Genomic DNA, 20573 nt, shown 5'->3' on the forward strand with positions numbered 1-20573 from the left:
GCTAAATCCTTATCAGGTATTCAGTTTAAAGTAAAAATAACAAAATATTAAATGTTGAAACATGTTAACTAATTAGGACCATTTATTGAATTACGTATATTTTTTGTTTGACACATTATGTTAACTAATATTTATGACTGTACTGTATTAAATGTGTTCGCTTAATACAAACAAACATGCGTTTATTAACATGTATTACATTTAAGAAACCGGAATCAAAACAGAGCATGCGTATTGCAAAGCAAATTACTTCCGGAATTGTATTTCCTGTTTTCCTTTCTTTCTTTTTTTTGGTAGTCACATGTTAAAACTTACAAATATTGCTAAATTCGATAGCTGTGACTCGTATACACGCAAACGACTATATGTGTAAATAAGAACTGTTTAGAAGAAACTTTTAAAATGCCAAAGAAAAAGACAGGTGCACGTAAGAAATCGGAAAAACAAAAGGAAAGGCAAAGAGAAATCAGAAATGCTCAGTTTGCCCGACCACTGGCTGACAGGCCGTGTAACCAGTTAATGGTAATAGTAATTTGAAGTTGTTATCAATTCACTCATTTCAACTTATTTTCGTGCTTATATTCATTTAAGGTTCAAACAGCTGTCCTGGGAATACACCTCCACTATCTGTGCTGTCCAGGGGATGCAGATGATTCATCCACTAAACATTTGTCCACCAACTGTTGAAATTGAGACGATTCGTCCACAAGCAAAAATTGTTCTTGGACAATTCGCCCACTGTATTTTTTTTTTTATTAGTTATTTACCGTATATTTCATGTACAGACACCAAGTTGCTTGAAATGACCATGGAGAGGGTTAGCCCGAGTACTCTGACTGTAAGAGAGCTATTGTCCGAACCAAATTGTTAACAACTACGAAAAATTACTCTTCTACCTTTAATTGCAGTTAGATTTCCTCCAAAGTTTGTCCAGACACAAATCTTGAAAAAACCATTACAATGACACAGATTTCACATACCAGATGATAACCATGTCACCTATATCGACTTCGCTGAGAGCGCATAGGGCAAAAAGCATGTAATTTTGTATCAGCTGCCATTTTGACTTTTTATGGAATATTCTTCAAGAGGGGTTAAAGGATAGGACTTAATCTAACAACATCAGAATGCCAGACAACTCGGACCCGTGGACAACTCGGCCCAGACAACTCGGCCCACGTCGAGACAGCTCGGCCCATAGTTCTGAGACAACTCGGCCCACCTCAAGACAACTCGGCCCGGAGTCCAGAGACGACTCGGCACATGCACAATATTGTATATTGTTGAAAAATATTGTTGAACAAGTGTTGTTTTTTAAATTAAAGTATTCTCACAGAAATAAAAGAGTGTGTTTTTTGTTAGTTTTGAATTAGTCTCACCTTAACATAAACGTCCCGAAACGAAGTGTCATGTCGGATTGATAAATTGCTGATCCATTTATCTTTGAAGATAGTTTCCGCTGTTCGAATAATTTGTTTTTGTTCTACAATCAGTGACCTAAACATTGGAGATGATCCCAGAAAAAACATGCAAAAGTTATTTATCGTTGTAACAACACTCGCGGATATAGCCTCCTGACTTCCTGCTTTTAAGAAGTAATTCCAATTGGTGAGCATGATGCCATTTTCAAATAATGTATATAACCGTCCGAATTATCACTTTCTAATATCACTTTCCAACAAACTGCCGACATATCCGTGTTCCTTTTGTTCCAATGAAGTTCGACCCAGACAACATGCATTACGCTGCGACGTTTGTTCACGATGGCAACACCGCACCTGTAATACTGTCGTAATTTTACTGCTTTGGCATATGAATACTGTATTGATTGAGAAATACTAGGATAAACTGTTCAATTCTGCTACTTGAAAATCTGATTTCGACATATAGCCGCTTTCCGCAAGTATCAATGAACCCGTATCAATAACTCGGGGCCGAGTTGTCTCGGACAGCTCGGCCCCGAGGCCGAGTTGTCTGGGCCGAGTTGTCCATGGGTCCGAGTTGTCTGGTCCCCCAACATCATAACATGTTATGATATAAAAGCAAACGTGATGATGTCATATTATTATTCTTTTTTTTATTATTATTATTTTAAAGATACCACTAGAGCTCATCGATTTCATATTAATTGTGTCACATACTTTGGAGGCTTTCACCCCTCTTGAAGAGTATTCCATAAACAAGCAACATGGCAGACGGCAGAAAACTGCATGTATTTTTCCCTATGCAATCTCAGCAAAGACAATATTGGCGACATCGTTGCAGTCTGGTGTGTGGAATCTGTATATTTGTAGTGGGTTTTTTACGATTTGTGTGTGGACAAACTTTGGAGGAAATCTAACGGCAATTAAAGGTAGGAGAGTAATTTTTTGTAGTTGTTAACAATTTGGTTCGGACAATAGACGGACATTTGAATAGTTATACGCTCTCATTACAGTCAGAGACCAACCTATGTATTTTTTTGGCAATTCCTGACAACCAAAAAGTTGGCAAAGATTCCCGCTCTAATACCACACCAATCCTATGTTTGACATCAAATACCTTTACATCGTTCATTTTCGAGTTAACTGATAAAAAAAAAATACACATATTAATCACTAATACACATATTACAGAAAGAAATCTGACAGCACCCACATTCAGCTACTCTTCGTGACACTCCGTCGCCATAACTACAAAGCTCGGCGATCTATTTCGAGACGTAGATCACGTGACCGCCCACTGGGTGATTCCGCCTTGTGCAGCAGTTACAGGGGCCGTCTCATACCAGGAATTGCCAAAAAAATAGATAGGTTGGTCTCTGACTGTAATGAGAGCGTATAACTGTCCAAATGTCCGTCTAGCTCTCTTACAGTCAGAGTACTCGGGATAGGAGAGGGTGAGCGATGGAAGGCAGGGTCGGATGCAAAGGTCGAAGCAAAGGACCAGAATGAAATTGGAATAAATGACATTTACAGTTGAATGCACATTGCATGTTGATGCACAGTGTTCTCGCTGCTCCATTTAAGCGGGGCGGCCCGCCCTGCTATTGCATTTTGCCGCCCTCCTTTCATGTTCTCCGTCCTTTATTTTTCTGCGCCCCTCTTTATTTTCCAGCACCCTACTATATTATCCAGCACCTATCTCCGCTATTTCCAAATGCACACTTTTTTTCACACACAAAAAACCCCAACGATCAGTCTCCACACTGGACATCAAAGGAAACAAGCCGTGTTGTGTACGAAAAAGCAACTGACGAAACATTTACAACAGTTACCATAACGTAATTTAAGAGTATTTTTAACAGCCTCTATTTTGTCCCATACCTGTATCCATTTGTATGTTTAATACAAACAATAAAAGTTATATTTTATTTGAGCAATGAAAACATTAAAAAAAATTATGGATTCGGCAATCTCCGACTGAAAACCCCTCCACTTATTTGGTGCCAAATTTGTCACGTGATCAGAACGGTCACTCTTTTGTTTCCACTGTCGTCTGATATTTTATCCTCAGTTACAGATATAATTGATTGTAACTGATGATTTTTACTTTCTGTCATTTCTGTCATCCTGTTTATTCAGCAGTTCTTATAACATATTGTAAACTTTTCATTTTGCACATATCACCGCTTATAAAATCAATGGAAGTGGTAGTGTTTAGCATTAAAATCATTCATCTTGGGTGCAAAATAATATATACACCGCCACTACAAAAACGAAACTACTTTTTATTTTATCACAGCGATCGATTCATTCGATGAAGATGGGAATAACAAAAAATGTTTTCGACATTAGGGGATCACACAAACCACTTTTTTGTTTTTCGTATATCTTGAAATCTTTATTAAAATAATATTAAAACTGATCGGTTCAGCAAAACCGGTACTGCCAGTGAATATCAGACTGATAACATCTTTGGTTCAATTAAAAGATGAGTCCGCTTGTATTTTGTAAACTTTTTTTGTGGGCAAAATAAGGAGTACCGGTATGTCTTTCCACAAAGTCTACCAACACACAATATGATAACCATATCCCCACCCACCCTTTTTTTTTTTTTTTTTTTTTGAAGGGTGTGGTGCTGCACGGCTGCCCTCCTTTAATTTTCACCCAGTGAGAACACTGTGATGCTTAATAAAATGAAATAGAAGACAACAAATTTTTATTTAATTTATTTGTTTATTTTTGGCCACAAAGCACATGCATACATGTAGGGGAGGGCGAGGCAATGCGCACCTCTGTAAGGAAGTCTTTGTAATTTTATGGATGTAACAGATGATAGAACTTGGCAGCGGAATATAGATAATATCGTTGTTTATTGGTTGGTTACTTTGAATGACGTCGCATTATGATATTTTTGACATAAATGACGAAATTTTCATCCGGTGCGCATTGACTGTTATCTTCCGACGCAAACTTCCTAGTAGAAACAACGAAAATCAAATACGAGCGTGTGGACAAATATGCGCCTGTGGACGAAATGTGAACAACAATCGCAGTGTAGAAATGGCAATTTACCAAGAGTTTAGTTACTAGCTTTGTTTTTTAAATAGTATGTCAGAATTATAGGTGTAATTGAAGAGCAATTTGAATATACAACATATCAATAAAGTACTATAATGGACACAGATCAACATTAACAAGTTGATAGTGCCACTAAAATTTTGTTTGGTTCATATGCATGTACTAGTAGTTTACCACAAAACGAAAATAATTAACCATTTCAATGGCTAAGAAATAACATTTTAGATTTATTGGTCTAAATGTTGTAATCGAGTGCATGAATTGTACATGGACGAAGTGTCCAGAGGACGAACCGTCTGGAAAGCCTGTCCAGTATGGTGGATTACGGTAGGTGTAAGACCATTGTACACCGACTTGTAAGACTGGGCATTGACATCTCAAAAGTTAGCATGATTTTAAATGAAATGTAAATTTCATGAACATATATAACACGAGAATAAGTTGAAATGAAATGAAAAGGAATAGTTTTAAAAAGTTAAAGTTTGTTTATTTAATGATACCACTAGAGCACATTGATTTATTAATCATTAGGGAATAGTTACAGTAATAACGTGAAGTCAGCATTCTTAGTCTAGGTATTTTACAGAGGTGGGTGGTTGCAGGTAGCCCTGCATGGCCTCCAACTCTGAAAATAGTGCATACCCCCCCCCCCCCCCCCCCCCCCCCCACTGCTGAACATCAAAGTAATATATTAACTGTCCCTACCCCCATTGTTGCCTTTGATTTTGATCAGGGAATACGGTTTTGCCTTTAGATTTTTTGGCTACAGGTTTATTTAATCCAAGGTGAGTCCTGTTAATGCAATATTCAGTTGACATCGCTAATTCAATATCCCAAAGGGGGGTGGGGACATACAGAAGTATTTTAGAAAATTAGTGGTACATTTTTGAAAAATGGAATGGCCATAACTGTGCTCAAACCCTGTTGTATAATATTTTTAGAAGACGGGGTCAATTAATAATAATAAAATATTTTAATCTCTTCTATGTTTATTTGTAGGAATGTGATCAGTGCAAAAGGTAAATTTATGTTTTTTCTCTAAAAGACTTATTTAGTGTTTAGTGTACATACTGTTAAGCTGTTCTTTATTGTCAGTAACCAACATCAGCTTTAGCAAACAGTTTAATTAGTATGTAAGTTCCCAAATGTGATTTCACAGTTGTCTGTAAATTGAGTGTAATTAAAGTGTGCTACAAGCTGCATCTTTGCAGAAAAACAAACAGGCATGCATAGACACGAACATATATATGAATGCATGCATGTACACTCATTAACACACAAATACACAATTCATGCACATACATGAACACACATACATGTGAAAACACACACACACACACACACACACACACACACACACACACACACACACACACACACATGAACCCTTCTGTGATTTATATGATTTATAAACGTTTACTGGTATGTTTATTTAATTGCATAAAGTCATGTTACATATATCTCTGTCAGTGGTATGTGATACGTTCTTAGTTACAAGAGTTGAAATGTGTTCATGTTTATGTCTGTGTTTATTTTTTCAGACAACAGAAAATAAGAGCATTTTGTTACTTCTGTGCTTCCTTGCAGAGACTGCCAATTTGTGCAAACTGTGGTAGGTGTTTTAATAAAACAGACTTAGGGTTAGGCAGATACATGAAATATTTCAATTATTAAATCAGAAATGTTTGAATTATTCAATAATTATGTAATTCAAAATCTTGACTTTTTATACCTCCTCATCCCTCCTGTGTATTTGAAACTCTGTTTTGGTGCAGGAAATGTATTCCTAAATGTTTCAAAGAAGCGAGAATGTGTTCCCGTTCTCAAATCCCACACTACCTCGTAATTTCAAATACATGGATAATGTTTTGTAATGCTAAGACCAATGTCCCTTCTAAACGTTTTTGTCATTCTCTTTCCTTTTGCTGTCACCATAATGTAATTTGCAGGGCTCGAACTTAATGGTGGCAACAACGGTAGTTGCCGTCCGTGACATATAAACTTCCGTCGGTTGGGGGTGTCACCGATGGTACGTTTGTGCCGCCGGATAAAAATTACTGCCGTCAGTATAGCTCTTAACCGACGGCAAAATGTATAAACGTGTATGAACATTATCTTCCAGTATTTAACACAGATGTTTTGGTCCTGGTTGGAGTTAATTGGTGTTTAGTTTGTACCATGCAACGGAACTATATTTAGTCATGTGCATACCCCGTGCATGATTCCATTTGTAATAAATTCTTGTTTATTGATGTTTATTGACATAAATTCAAGAAATTTGACTACATGTAGCCTACATACAGAAAAATAACCTTTCAGTTTTAAAAAAATTGCCATCGACATACTCAAAATTGCCGTCGGTGGGCCCTTTCACCGACGGCAATTTATTTTTTAATTGCATGGGTGATAAATTCTTAAGTTCGAGCCCTGAATTTGAATCAGTAACCAACATTATTGGGTTTTGGTTTATATTTGATTTGTTTCTTCAGTTGGTATTAATAATTATTATTAATAAATACTTGTTTAAAAATCCTGATCTGTAATAGAAAAAAATGGCCATGACTGCCTGTATTTTATTTTAATTTATGAATAAAAGCATCATGGGTTTGATATTATTATTATTATTATAGGCAAACAGAAATGTATGTTGAAAACTGGAGACTGTTGTATCAAGCATCCTGGACAATACACAACCGGACTAGGCATGGTTGTAAGTAAAACTACAATGGCTAACAGTGTATGCTTTAAAATTTAGTTTAAATTGAAATGCAATTTTATGGGAGTTGTGTGTACTTGGAAAAAATGATAGGACAGTTAAAGCTTGTTTTATTTAACAACACCATTAAAGCACATTGATTTATTAATCATCAATGGCTATTGGATGTTAAAAATTTGGTATTTCTGACATAGTCTTCAGATGAAATCCACTACATTTTTCAGTTAGCAGCAAGGGATCTTTTAATTGTACTTTTTCAACAGACAGGACAGCACATACTACAGCCTTTGATATACCAGCCATGGGACATTGGTTTGGATGGGGGGAACCAATCAGAGAATGGGTTCGATTATTTGTTCCCAGGCTACTAACTGATCTAGAACCCGCACCTTTAAAAAAAGAAAAGAAAAAAAAGAGTAATGTTTGTTTTACCACACCTGACAGTGTCTAAAAGACTTTGGCTATTGGTAATAGTGACATTTGATTTAGAGAATGAGAGAAGAAACCCAACTAGTTCCACATAGGTTGTTCCTTCTGGATACAGAACAGATGCAATTTATATGCCCTTTCCTGCAGACAGGACAGCACCTACTACTGCCTTTGATACACAATTTTATTATTCTCCTACCTGTCCATCTGTCTGTCCCACATAGTTTTGTGTATGTTTTTTCACAATGCCTTGAGATATTGAGCTGTAATATTTTTGTATAGCTTTATCGTGTTCTGTTATTTCAAATTGGACTTTAAGAGACAGAAATTTGTTTTCCAGACTTTTTTTTTTTTTTTTTTTTTTTTTGCAATGCCTGAAGATATTGGGATGCACTTTCGTATGTAGCTTTATCATATACTGTTACAGGACATGTTTAACTTTCATAGCGTTTTACCCATTTTAACATAGTTTTGGCCCTTGAATTTAGGAGATAGGAAAATTTGTTGGGTCCGGTAGTGGACATGTAGTGCTTCAGCAGTACTCTCAGAATATCATAGATAAATATTTGCAGCAGGCCTACTGGTAAAATAGTTGTGGTTCTTTCTTTCTGTTTGATTTGTGATTTCAGGGTGCTGTGTGTGATTTTTGTGAAGCATGGGTGTGTCATGGGAGAAAATGTCTTACCACACATGCATGTATCTGTCCTCTTCAAGACGCCGTCTGCCTCGAGTGCAAGAGAGGAGTGTGGGAACATGGTATGGAATTAAGACTTGTATTATATTTGACAAAAACTCAAAAGGTATTATACGGCATATTTTTCACTATTAGAGCCGTTTATGATCACTGAAATCAAACATTACTTATATTTTATTGTTTAGATTATCCATTTCCATTGTATCGAAGTGTTTCTGGTCATCCTGTTGTTTCTAATATCACAAAATGCATTTTTCATATTTTTAAAAACGCACGTACGTCTGAGAAGTAGTGGTTATTGATTCAAGTTCTAAGGATATTTTCCAGTTTTAACGTTACAGACTCTTTGTTTCACTCTCTTGTACCTTTATCCAAGTGCAGGCCTCGAAATTCGGTGTTAAAAGGACAGGCTATAATAGCCTTTAAAAATCTAGGAAATGAAGGGCACCAAGGCTAACCTAAAAGGCACAAAGGCTACGTTCATACATTTTCAAAGGGCACCAAGGCAGTCTTTTTTAGGAAGTCAATTTAACCAGAAAAAAACCCTTTATCTGTAATTCTGTTGAATTGGTCATTCATCAATAAATCAAAGTATTGTAGTGGTGTCATTAAACAAAATAGTATTTTAATTTTTTTGTGGTGTCCTTAAAGACAACTTTGGTGGAGAGAGATTATGACGTATCTGGTCTCCTTGAACAAACACTGCTGCTGTTCCATCTCATTACAGCAGGTAATGGATCAAAGTCCACTGGTTTCGGACTATCTGAGCAGATGGAGTATGACTGAAAGAAAATTATATTTGAATGGCTGGACAGTTATGTTAAAGTCTTAACATTAAAGAAATAAAATAAAATAATCTATAATAAAAGTAGATATGTTAATTTTATCTATTAGTTTGTGAAGAATACAGGTACTAAGTTTCAGAATTAACCAATCAAGATTTATATTTCAATTTTACAATCTCATTAATTTAAAAAATAAGAAGTTTAGACATCTTTATTATTTTGTTGCGACTACCAAGAGAATATGTGTATTACGTTTCAGAACAATACAATCAAAGCTTTAGGAAAAGGGATGAAATGTTCAGTGTTAAATTATTTGAAATACAAATAATTAAATAAATAAATGTTCAAACCAAATCATTTAGGTTTTAAAAAATTTAATCTTTATATTATTTTTGTATATTTAACAATAATAAAAAAATCCACCCTAATTTCAACTTTTTCTCCAACAAACATAATTGTAATAACAAGATTAACCAAATGACCCATTTAATTATAGAATAAAAAATGTGGAGGGAAATCCCATTCTGTCATGTGACCGTATCCACAAAAACGTAAACATTGTCGGAGTACACCATGGCCTATTTTCTTAAGTATGTTTTCAGCATTTATGGATTATTTTTAATGTGTGTGTCTGTGTCTGTGTGTGTGTGTTAAATGGAGGCTGAGGGGTGCTTGGGGGGTGGGGGCAGCAGCGATGGTTTTTATACACCCCCTCCCCACTTTTTGGCATTTTCTTACGCCGTGCCTTCTTATGACCCAATCATTGGTGTTGTTAGAGACTGGACCCAGACTAGACATGCCTGGACGTTGAATGGATATGAGCATAACTAATTTGTTTGAAATTGGAATCATTAACAGTGCTCTTACCACTGTAATTGGTGACACACGACATTACGGTAACGTGTGTGGCGATTAAACGGCTTTTATTACAAACTGCTAAATACTGTAGGCCTATAGAGGAAAATATATCGTATTATCGTAACTCCAGTCATCTCATACATTGTAGGTTTATTTTCCAAAAACAACAACGTGCGATCTCAACAAAACAATCAAGGATTTCTCGATACCACATGCACAGACTACAAGTCATCGCGTTTTTTTTCTCATGCACAGGTGAAGGTCATTTGAAGAAGACGTGGTACAATTTTCATTGTTGGCTACTGCTTAGGCCTATTACCCAGAATTTGTTAATATAAATGGGTGTAGCCTGTAGGAAGATACCAAAAAGTGGGGTGGGTGGGCATACGTATAAAATTAATATATAAACCATCGATGCTGCTACAAAGTACCCCCTTCCCCGCTTCCTACACCAGTGATGTATAAGCCTATCAACTGCTGAGCAAGGGTAATAATTAAAAAATACGGAATATTCAAGAATAACCACAAACATTAAACAGTTTACATTTATTTCAGTGTTTCAGTTAATTGGGAATAAATTAATTTGGGTGATTTTAGCATGGGTCCGTTCAATAGGCTAATAAACATTAAAACTATAAGTCTGTCCCACAGGGAACACCTTTTTTATTACTATGAAATTTACTACAAGTTATTTATTTCTAAGCTGATTGATTTGTAAATTGCACACAACATTAGTATTGTTTTGTTATTTCCAATACACTTTTACTTTTCTTGTTACGTCAAACAAAACTGAAATTAATAGCAAAAAACACTTTTTATAGAATGATGGGACAGACTTTTTTATAATTTCAAAATTTGTCATGAAGAATATCGATAACAACAGCCCCAAGTTCAGCCAGCAAACGTTTGTCTAACGTTCGTGAACTATTTGATTGGTTCTCAACGTGGCCATTTGGTTTATTGTGAAGCGCATAAACCAGTCTAGCGGACGTTTTTCCGCTCCGTCTGGTTGAACGCAGCTGACATTTAAATAGCTAATAATAATAATAATAATTTTTATTTGAAATAATGAAATTGTTTTCACAATTTTTGTCTTCTTTAGTCTTCTTTTTCTTCTAGGCATAGTTCAGACTATTTTGAAAAAAAAAAATTTTGCCCCGGGATTCTTTTTCGGCTATTTACGTTTTTTTCTCGTAAATGTACGACGTTAAAACTTTCGGCAATTTACGGTGGGGTTTTTTCCCGTAACGCTGTACGTTTCAACTGTAATTTATCATGTGTTACGTTCGATGTGCAATTATAATACATGACCAAGAAACTGTATACAAACACTACCGAGGAACATCGAATTCGTACATGTTTAATGTTTTAAAATAAAAGTTAGGGTTATACAAGTTTTAAAAAAACAAACATACACAAAAGGGGCACCACGGCAGGTAATTAAAAGGGCACGGTTATTCATAGCCGTAAAGTAACTGGTATTTTTGAGGCATCACGGCAAAGGCACAAGGCAGTACGGCAAATGCTGTGGAGCCATCGTGAATTTCGAAGCCTGAAGTGTGCTACAGGTTTGTAGATTAACTAAACTTAGTGGCCATTTTTACGAGTTGAAACTAGGGTCTGCCCCTTTAATGATGAAACAAAATTGAAAACTTCCAGCATATCAGTAATTAACCCATTGTTTTTTGTACAGAACGACTATTGATAGCTCTTTGTGTACAGTTAATGTTCTCTTTCATCAAGAGCAGTAACTACAGTTATATGTCAAGTCTTCTTTTAAATTTGTATTTTCAATGAGTTTAAGAATCCAAGTTTTAACAGCACTGTTTATAAAATATTGCATGCTGTAAAATTAAAAATATTTATAAAAATATACTTATAAGACAACAGATTTGAAAACATTAAACAAATTTAACAACAGGTCTGTTTATAAAATTTTGCATGTTGTTAAATTAAGTACCGGTATTTTATTTAAAATATTAAATTGAATAATACTACCACATGAATTTGAAGATATTTTAAAGGTTTAATAACTACACTAAACTAACTAACATCTGGCTTTGTCAAAGTTCGAGATGCACCTAACTTTTGATAGATAAATGTGACTGTTTGTTGTAAAAGCAATTAGTTTCATCTGGGCAAAAAATGTATGCAATTTTTCATCTAGTACCACTGTGTCAAGTAGCCTTGTGCTTGAAACATGTATGGGGTACCTGTTAAAGTATAAGTACTAAATTTTGTGTAAAACTAGCAGTGTTGTAAAACATGGTTATATCAAAATTGAATCATGCAAGGCATCATTTTCTTCAGTTAATAGTTTGAGGAAGGGGTTGTATACAGATATTTATGGGACATAGTTTGGTTGATATATTGCATATAGTGTTATTAAATACAAACGTTAACATGGCCCCTATGGGATTTTATTTGGTACAGTACAACCTATAATATATTTCATGTTGTAAAATTCCTATAAAAATGCTATAATACTACAAAACAAGTTTTAAAATTGATATATTTTCCAGGTGGACGTATCTTCAAGTGTTCCTTCTGTCATAACTTCCTGTGTGAGGACGATCAGTTTGAACATCAAGCAAGTTGTCAGACTCTAGACTCGGAGACATACAAATGTAAATTGTAAAACCGTTTCTTCATGCTATCTCCCTCTTTTCATTACTTCTTTTGAATTCCATCTCATTTTGTCCAGTCTGGCTCCTGCTTCTATCTTTCAACTTCTTTTGAAGTCTGCTTCTACATGCCAGTCCTTGTTTCACCAACTGTGGTTTTCTAACAAGTCAAAATAACCATATGTTAGTATTATAGCCATTTCATTGCCTGTTGGGATGTTCAGACCAATCAATGGAATAGGAGAAAATGCATTTGGTGAAGGTCTTTTAATTTTGCTTTCCAGTATCCATGAAGGTCAATTGATTCCAAATGGATCTATCAGTATGGAACATAATATCATTGTGGATTAGTCGGTTTTTGTAGTGTTATAAACCAGATTAGAATGTAAACAGTATACACATATAAAATGGATGTTGTATCTTTTCACAGGTCTTTCGTGCAACAGACTTGGCCAGTATACTTGTTTGAGATGTAAGGTAGGTTTACTTCCCTTTGCTAATATCGATAGTTGCCCAGTGGATTATTGTTTCCTTTTTAAAAGCTTGTTTTTATGATATAAACAAAAGACCATCATTAATTGGCTTTAGAACTGCAATATGTCCAAACAAAAACCCCACCAGATTGCAGTTTATTGTGTAATAAGGGCATGTCATCCTTGAGAATATGTTCAGTGTCTGTTTTGCTACCATATAAACTCAAAATGACTTAGAAAATGTTTATTTATTTTTGAAAGTAGGTGGCTGTTTGTCAAAAATAGGCAGCGATATCTGCTTAATGCAGTGTTGTGTATACCTGTAAGCATGAAAAGCAGGTAGCTGTAGCAGACCTTAAACGTTGCTGGCTACGGCTTTTTAATGAAGATGACTTGGTATTCTCCAAGCTGAATTTAAAAAAATGGTGGTTTACCTCATTCACTGTGATCATTTATGAAATAGCCCTTAGTTGAATACTGTTTGTACTATTTTTTGTTTTGTTTTGTAGACTTGCTATTGTGACGATCACGTGAAGAGAAAGGGTTTCAAATACGCCAAGGGCCAGGCAATCCCGTGTCCGAAGTGTTCGTATGATACAGTGGAAACTAAAGAACTGTCCATGTCAAGTATGCAACAGATTTCTTTAAACATTTTTCAATTTTTTTTGTATCAAATTCCTTTGCATTCAATTAACTCGGTTTGCTGCTAGAAACAAGAAAAAAGAAACCTACCCTAGTCCCTGCCAATGGCAATTTTTTTTTTTTTAAATTTGGATGGGTTTTAGTGAGTTTAATTATTAGTCTGATAGTGGGAGGACACTAGTTTTCATACATGATGGATAAATACTATTTAATTCAGATTTACCGGACACAATTATCTTGTTGCTTTAGCCGTATTTATTATTAAATAGTTATAATATTAAAAACATTTAAATGCCTATACCTCACTTGAGGTGCAGTGGGTTGCTGGATCAGTCATCATTGGTGGACTCGGGGTCTTCGCTGTCCAAACCAGTTGCATATAAGAAATCCCTCGCTGCTCTTTAGGATCCTATTTTGGGCAGAAGAGCTGGCACCTGTGCCCAAGACAGGCCTGTGCTACAAAAGCCTGTTCTGAATGTGAACGTTAAACACTCTGACCTTGCATGCTCTTTAGGAGTAGCCTGCATAGTGGCAGTGGGTTTCCAAGGCCGTGCAATGTACTATATTGTCTATGGGGGAAATGCACAAAAGAGATCCCTGCTTTGTAATTGTAGAAAGAGTACTGTGCATGGTGGCAGCAGGTTTCCTCTCTTACTAGTGATAACCATGTTAGACACCAAATAGCCATATTGTAACGTGTTGAAGTGTCATTGAGCATTCCTTTCCTTTCAGATTCCCCAAAATACCAATATGGTATCCAACAGTTGTATGTATTAACTTGTATTTACAGCGAGGAACTATACGTACGGTCGACAGGCCATGGATGATGAGGACTATGAAGGTTATGGTGCAGCAGGCTTTTCGGGGTTTTCATCTTACAATGGAAGCTATGGGGCTGGTACGTTGAGAAATTCTGTTATATTCCTTGTATACATGCAATCTTTATCTGAATGTGCTACAGCAGGCATGATTCATAATATCCGCTTATGGGCATGCACTACAGTAAGGTTCAAAATTAACTTTGTGTAATGGGAAGCAATCTCTGCTTCTTAAGCTATGGTCAGACTATCACGATGGAGTTGGCCAGCTCGACAGTTGCGTTGTACTTTCCCCCCAACTCCCGACTTACAACGGTGCACTCAGATTAAAGGGACATTCCTGAGTTTGCTGCATTGTAAGATGTTTCCGACTAATAAAATATTTCTACGATTAAACTTACATATTAAATGTATTTTCTTGTTTAGAATATCAGTGTCTGTATATTCAATGTGTTTCTGGTCATCTTAATATAGTAAGAAGCCCAAACTGGATTCTGTCTTCAAATAATTTCGTACGTAAGAAAAAATTATATTTTAGGGGAAAAAAAAAATGAAATTTAACCTAGTAAAATATTAGAACGATCAGAAACACGTTCAATATACAGCCATTAATATTTTATGCAGAAAAATATATTTGTTATGTAATTACAATCGTTAAAAAGGCTCTGTTAGTCGAGAAGATATTAAAAGTTGCAGCAAACTCAGGAATGTCCCTTTAACAACTAATGTGATGTAGAAGTAGTATACGACGAAAATAGAGTTCTAAGAGTGCTCAGACTAACAACTGGATAGTCATAGATGGCAAGTTGGTAGTCTGTGCCCAGCATTATATTTTAGTCTGGAAGCAAATACTAGAAATTGAGAATAAACAGTACTGATATAAACATTACTCTCACTTGTATGTAAATTGAAACTAATCTTATTATTTAATTTTTTTAACAATATCTAATTTCATATTGGTCTCCAAATGTCGACATAATTGGCACTAATTACAGAATAGTTGTACAATGCTTTAAGATGATAAGCACATACTTGCCAACCCTACCGCTTCACGCGGTAGGATGCTGATTACTTTACTGTTCTACCGCCTACCGCATTTTAAAGCTTTCAGCAACAACAAAACAAAAAAAAAGTAAAAAAGAAAGAAAATTTAAGCTTTAAATTGAGTTTGGTTTAAATCGATATCAAATAATGGTTAATCCAGCTTATTTCAGTAGGCCTAGCTACCTAAAATCACTCCGGCTAGTGAGTCGTGACTAGATCAAGAGTACATATAAACTATTGACCAGAAACATATTACTCTTGGCACCACTTGTAAAGTCACAGTGAAGTGATGGAGGGTCATCGTCTTGATTTCAAAAATCGCCCTCTCAAAAAACCCTCCCTCCACAAGCTCCCTACCACATTCTAATTCTCAAATGTTAGCAAGTATGTAAGCATATTGTGTATTTTGAGTGACAATTACCTCATACCCCCCATCAATCCTTGTACATATAATAACCTCCATATAAAGGCTGTCTGTTCAAAAGTCATATGCTGATTTGTGTGTGTATTGTTTTATTTATCTGGCTCATTTTATGTGGGAAATATTTAATATCTCTTTAAAAAAACAAAAGAGAAACTTTTTATTTGTAATTCCGATACAGTTGTGATTTTATTACCTATTTATATTGGGGTTTTTTTTTTGTGTGTGTGGTTTTTTTTTGGGGGGGGGGAGGAGGTAGTAGATGTTAATTTATTTCAAATGTAATTAACGTAACAGTTGTAATTTGCTATTTAAAAATAAACGTGGTTTTTAGTTTTTACAACAAAACATAATGATGAATCTCAGTATAATTTTGGATTGTTTTATATTTTGTAGATAAAGTCAAATTTCAGTCAAATTAAAATATTTTAAATTTTTTATCGGCAGTAACATTTCCAGCTACATTGAGTATTTACAGATATCCAATACATTTTATGTTATATTTTGTTCACAATTCTTAAATACAGCACAATTCTGGTGGGTCTGTTGTAACATGATATCCTCTGTGATTCATATAAAAAATATGCAAAGACTTATGAAATGGTATTTTGTTCACTAGATGATTCTGATGATGAAGATTATGATGACGACGACGATGATGATGAAGAAGATGATGAGGATGAGGAGAATGATGGTGATGGACAGGAGAAGAGTGAGATTGATAAAGTTGGTGATGGAGTCAAGAAGCTGGAAGTCAAGGATTAATAAAATGCCCATTGGACACTTCTTCTTGTTAAAGTTTTAATTGAATGTATTTATAAGATTTTTCCCCATGTTATGGATGGGAAAAATAATTTAGTAGAGCAACTACAGTATATCAGTAACCGTATATAAAAAACATGGTACTGATGTGTATTCAGGGAAATGGTGTTAGTCTGAAATGTAAGTCAGATTCAGAAAATAATTTAATACAGCAACTACAATATATTGGTAACCGTATAAAGAAAAATGGTAGGCCCCTACTGTGTAATCAGGGAAACATTTTTTAGTCAGAAATGTATGTCAGATTCGGAAGTTGAGAAAAGTTGCTCTTCTCCAACAAAGTCATATACCATCAATGTCCTAAATGAAAAAAACATGAATAGGATACTTAAGGAAGGAATATTTTACATTTTGCAGAAATTTACAGTATGTGAAATCAGATGCGTCCCAATCAGTGCACATGAAAAATAAACAAAATCAAATGTGTCCCAATCAGTGCATATGAAAAATGAACAATCTGAATGTAAACTGAATCCATTCTAGTAAACAAAATTGTAACCTCATTGAAGAAACCGGAAAATGTCTAAATACGTAAAATAATATTGACATGTTTTTGAACATCTCTTATTGGTCAGTTTGACACCGTATTTAAAGAATTAACTTTAAGAACTAATATTGTAAACTTATTTTGATAGGATGAAAGAGTGAAGCACATTTACTAAACCAAATCAGAAACTGGACAGGTTTATTTTCTTTGATTTTAACAATTCAATAGAATTAATGGAGGGAATACCACTGGGCTATGTCCCGCCCTGGAGGGAATGATGTTTTGTATTATACTGGGCGAGTCATGAACTTTGACAACTTTATTCAAGGATACAGGGGCATTATGCAGCCCAGTAGCAAATGCTTTCCTTGTGCGTAATAGATCTAGGATTGCTCCCCATCGTGACATGCATCTATCCACTAGCCGTCACATAGTGGCCTTGACCTAGAGCAGTTAGAGCTACCATACCTGCTTTACAAATAGTGAAATATTAAGTCAACGTTTGTTTTCACGGAATATCAGTGCCATGAGTAAAATGAGGCGATCTTGAATCTGCAGATGTAAAATATTTTTTGTCATGTGTGCACACAAATTGTGAAAAGCCCCCCCATTCCCAACAAAGCATAAACACTTATGTTGATATCTTTTAAAAGTGTTATGTTTCTCATTTGATACAGTATATTTGCCAGCAATAAAATTAATGCTTTCTGCATGATGCAACTTTAATGTGCTTGGATAAAACGGTAAAGTATCATTTGTATTGGGTAAAATCCCACCTTTTACCCAATTAGTAATAGATCGTGATTTTTGTTAATGTTAAAGTTTGTTTTGTTTAATAACACCACTAGAGCACACTGATTTGGCTTTTGGAAGTCAAACATTTGGTAATTTTGATAGAGGAAACCAGCTACATTTTTCCTTTAGTAGCAAAGGATCTTTTATATGTAGGCTTACCATCATATGCAGAATAGGATATACCTGTCAAGACGTCTTGGCTGGAATGAAAAATAGTGCAATGGGCACATCGACAGAGCTTGACCCTCGACCAACTGCACATACGGAAAACGCTTTACCACTGGGCTACGTCCTGCCACTTTTATTAAATGTTATGCACACGGCCAGCTCTTTAAAAAATAATGTAATTTGGTGTAAACTTTGTAAGTTATATGATTTAAGAAAACATCTATAATTTGTCTCTGTGAAGTATGTACATAATAATTATAAGTAAATTTATTTGTTAAAAAGTAATATGAAAATGTTAATTGGAATTGGAGTTTTATTTGTTTAGATGTTATATTTTCTTTTATTCTTTGCTATAGGCATATTATCATGTGGGAGGTCTGCAATAAAAAGATGCTATTTTTATTGTTGTTTATTTGTAGTGTATGAATTTTGCGATTTCACCTTGGTCTGTATTCTAAAAAATATAGTGTTGGGAAACTAGTTTCGGTGGGCTTAAGCATTCAGTTCTATAGTACCAGTATATTTGTGTTTATAAACAGAAAGTTGTTATGCAAATGACTTCCTTTTAATTACTATTTCTACATTATAAATGGTCATTGAAGTTTGAACTGGCTATGTAGCATATACAGGCAGAATCGAAATTGGCCTGTTAAAGCCACTGATCCCAATTTCTAACCAGTATCAAATATTTGTTGCCATCATAACCTTTTCTGGGTTTGAATTTTACCTCGGCAATCGTTGCAACTGGTGTGTTCGCCATCTTTTGTCATTGTGCCCCAAAGATCGGACACTGTTGATGGCAAGAAAAATTATGTAGTGCCATATCTGGTTTGCCCTTCTCATACAATTCATGTTGTACAATATGATAAAAGGCATTCATATTCAACAAACTACATAGACAGGATTGAAAATTAACCCAAAAACCATGGTCCCCAGCAGGGCCAGTTGGGAAAATAAATCTTACTGGCCCTCCTCAAATTCAACTAGCTCTCCAATTATCACAATGAAATTTAACTGCACAGACTAAATGAAAACTAGAATGTTTTTTGTTTAATAATAGTGCTGACTGTATACAGTTCATTTGCGTCAAATGAAAACTAATGAATTGGCATTTAACTTCATAATGAATAAAGTTAAAATGCATATAAAAACATGTTATTAAGTTTTAAACCATTACCAACTTTAAAAAAAAGTTGAAAAAGAAATCCAGTATAAATAAAAATGTTACTTTACAAAGTACCATTAAATTATACATATTAAATCTCATTTTTAATACAGAGTGAAGGCAAAATGCTAGAACAGCCATGGTATGCTGCTTGACTTGCATTGTCTCAAGTAAAAGATAATGCAGTACAAAGACTAAAGGTAAAACTGCACATGCTTTAGTAAACTAGTCTGCAAGTGGCAATCCTCTTTGTGGTGATGGAATAAATTTTGTGACGATGCAAGAGGGGTGACATTCCGAGTAAATGATTTCTTTGGGAGTGGTTGTTCTCCTATAATCAGTATAGACAAGGCACTAAATAAGAAATCAATAGAATCATCCACTATTTTGCCAAATGCCCATTTTGACTGCTTTGTGCAGAGATACGGCCATGATCGTGTATTACGGTTTTGTCATTCTGATTACCTTGAATGTTCCATCAATTACTGTAAAACCTGTATCAGAAAAAAGAAAGAAGAGTTAACCTATGGAGTTTGATGGTAATTTGTAAACAGTTTTTGTTTTAATTTTACTGAACTTTTACCCCCAATAAAATGTTATTCGAGACATGGGTTTAAAACGTAATATGTTTTTATATGAATGTTATCTTTATTCATTATTTTGGCGCTATAAAAATATAGAACATATTTTATGTCTTCTGCTGCCAGATCTGTTGTGTATTTTGTCACATTCGATTCAATTTCAGTGTGTTTCTTTTTCAACTGGTACCATACTTATACATATTTATTGTCCCAGATCATATAGCAGTGTCGGGTTGACTGGTACCATACTTGCCAAACCCCAAAATCGATGGTTACCTAATGGACTACCTTTGCACTTGTATCATGTGGTGTTGACTTTAGAGCTAGTGTATTTATTGTTTTACGGAGATGTTAATAACAACTGAAAAGTGGGTGGTGCTTTTTCATTGGAATTCACTATTTATGTAGATGTAAAATTTGTCTTTGTCCATAGCTGATACCTGGGATAGGATGACTATCCAAATTACAATTTGTTTACAAACAAATAGGTGGAAATTCAAATAACATTCAATGAAATTTTATACACTGCATTTTTTTCAAGAACCATTG

At 34.9% G+C, this 20573-nt stretch overlaps 1 protein-coding gene across 1 annotated transcript; it reads left to right on the forward strand.

The window, feature by feature from the left end:
- Positions 1–257: 257 nt before the first annotated feature.
- Positions 258–18678, forward strand: LOC121374903 (zinc finger protein 330 homolog). The gene is made up of 10 exons (XM_041502029.1): positions 258–522; positions 5502–5521; positions 6044–6114; positions 7133–7212; positions 8277–8403; positions 12507–12611; positions 13039–13085; positions 13591–13708; positions 14514–14621; positions 16626–18678. Exons 1-10 carry the CDS (start codon positions 403–405, stop codon positions 16769–16771), a joined length of 942 nt encoding a protein of 313 aa, XP_041357963.1. The 5' UTR covers positions 258–402; the 3' UTR covers positions 16772–18678.
- The last annotated feature ends 1895 nt before the right edge of the window (positions 18679–20573 follow it).

The sequence above is a fragment of the Gigantopelta aegis genome, chromosome 6 (assembly GCF_016097555.1).
Source record: "Gigantopelta aegis isolate Gae_Host chromosome 6, Gae_host_genome, whole genome shotgun sequence".
In the NCBI taxonomy this organism is placed as follows: domain Eukaryota; kingdom Metazoa; phylum Mollusca; class Gastropoda; order Neomphalida; family Peltospiridae; genus Gigantopelta; species Gigantopelta aegis.

Coding starts and splice junctions, on each gene's coding strand:
- LOC121374903 (XM_041502029.1), top strand. CDS start 403: ATGCCAAAGAAAAAGACAGGTGCACGTAAGAAATCGGAAAAACAAAAG. Junction 523..5,501: donor GGCCGTGTAACCAGTTAATG/GTAATAGTAATT, acceptor GTTTATTTGTAG/GAATGTGATCAGTGCAAAAG. Junction 7,213..8,276: donor CAACCGGACTAGGCATGGTT/GTAAGTAAAACT, acceptor TTGTGATTTCAG/GGTGCTGTGTGTGATTTTTG.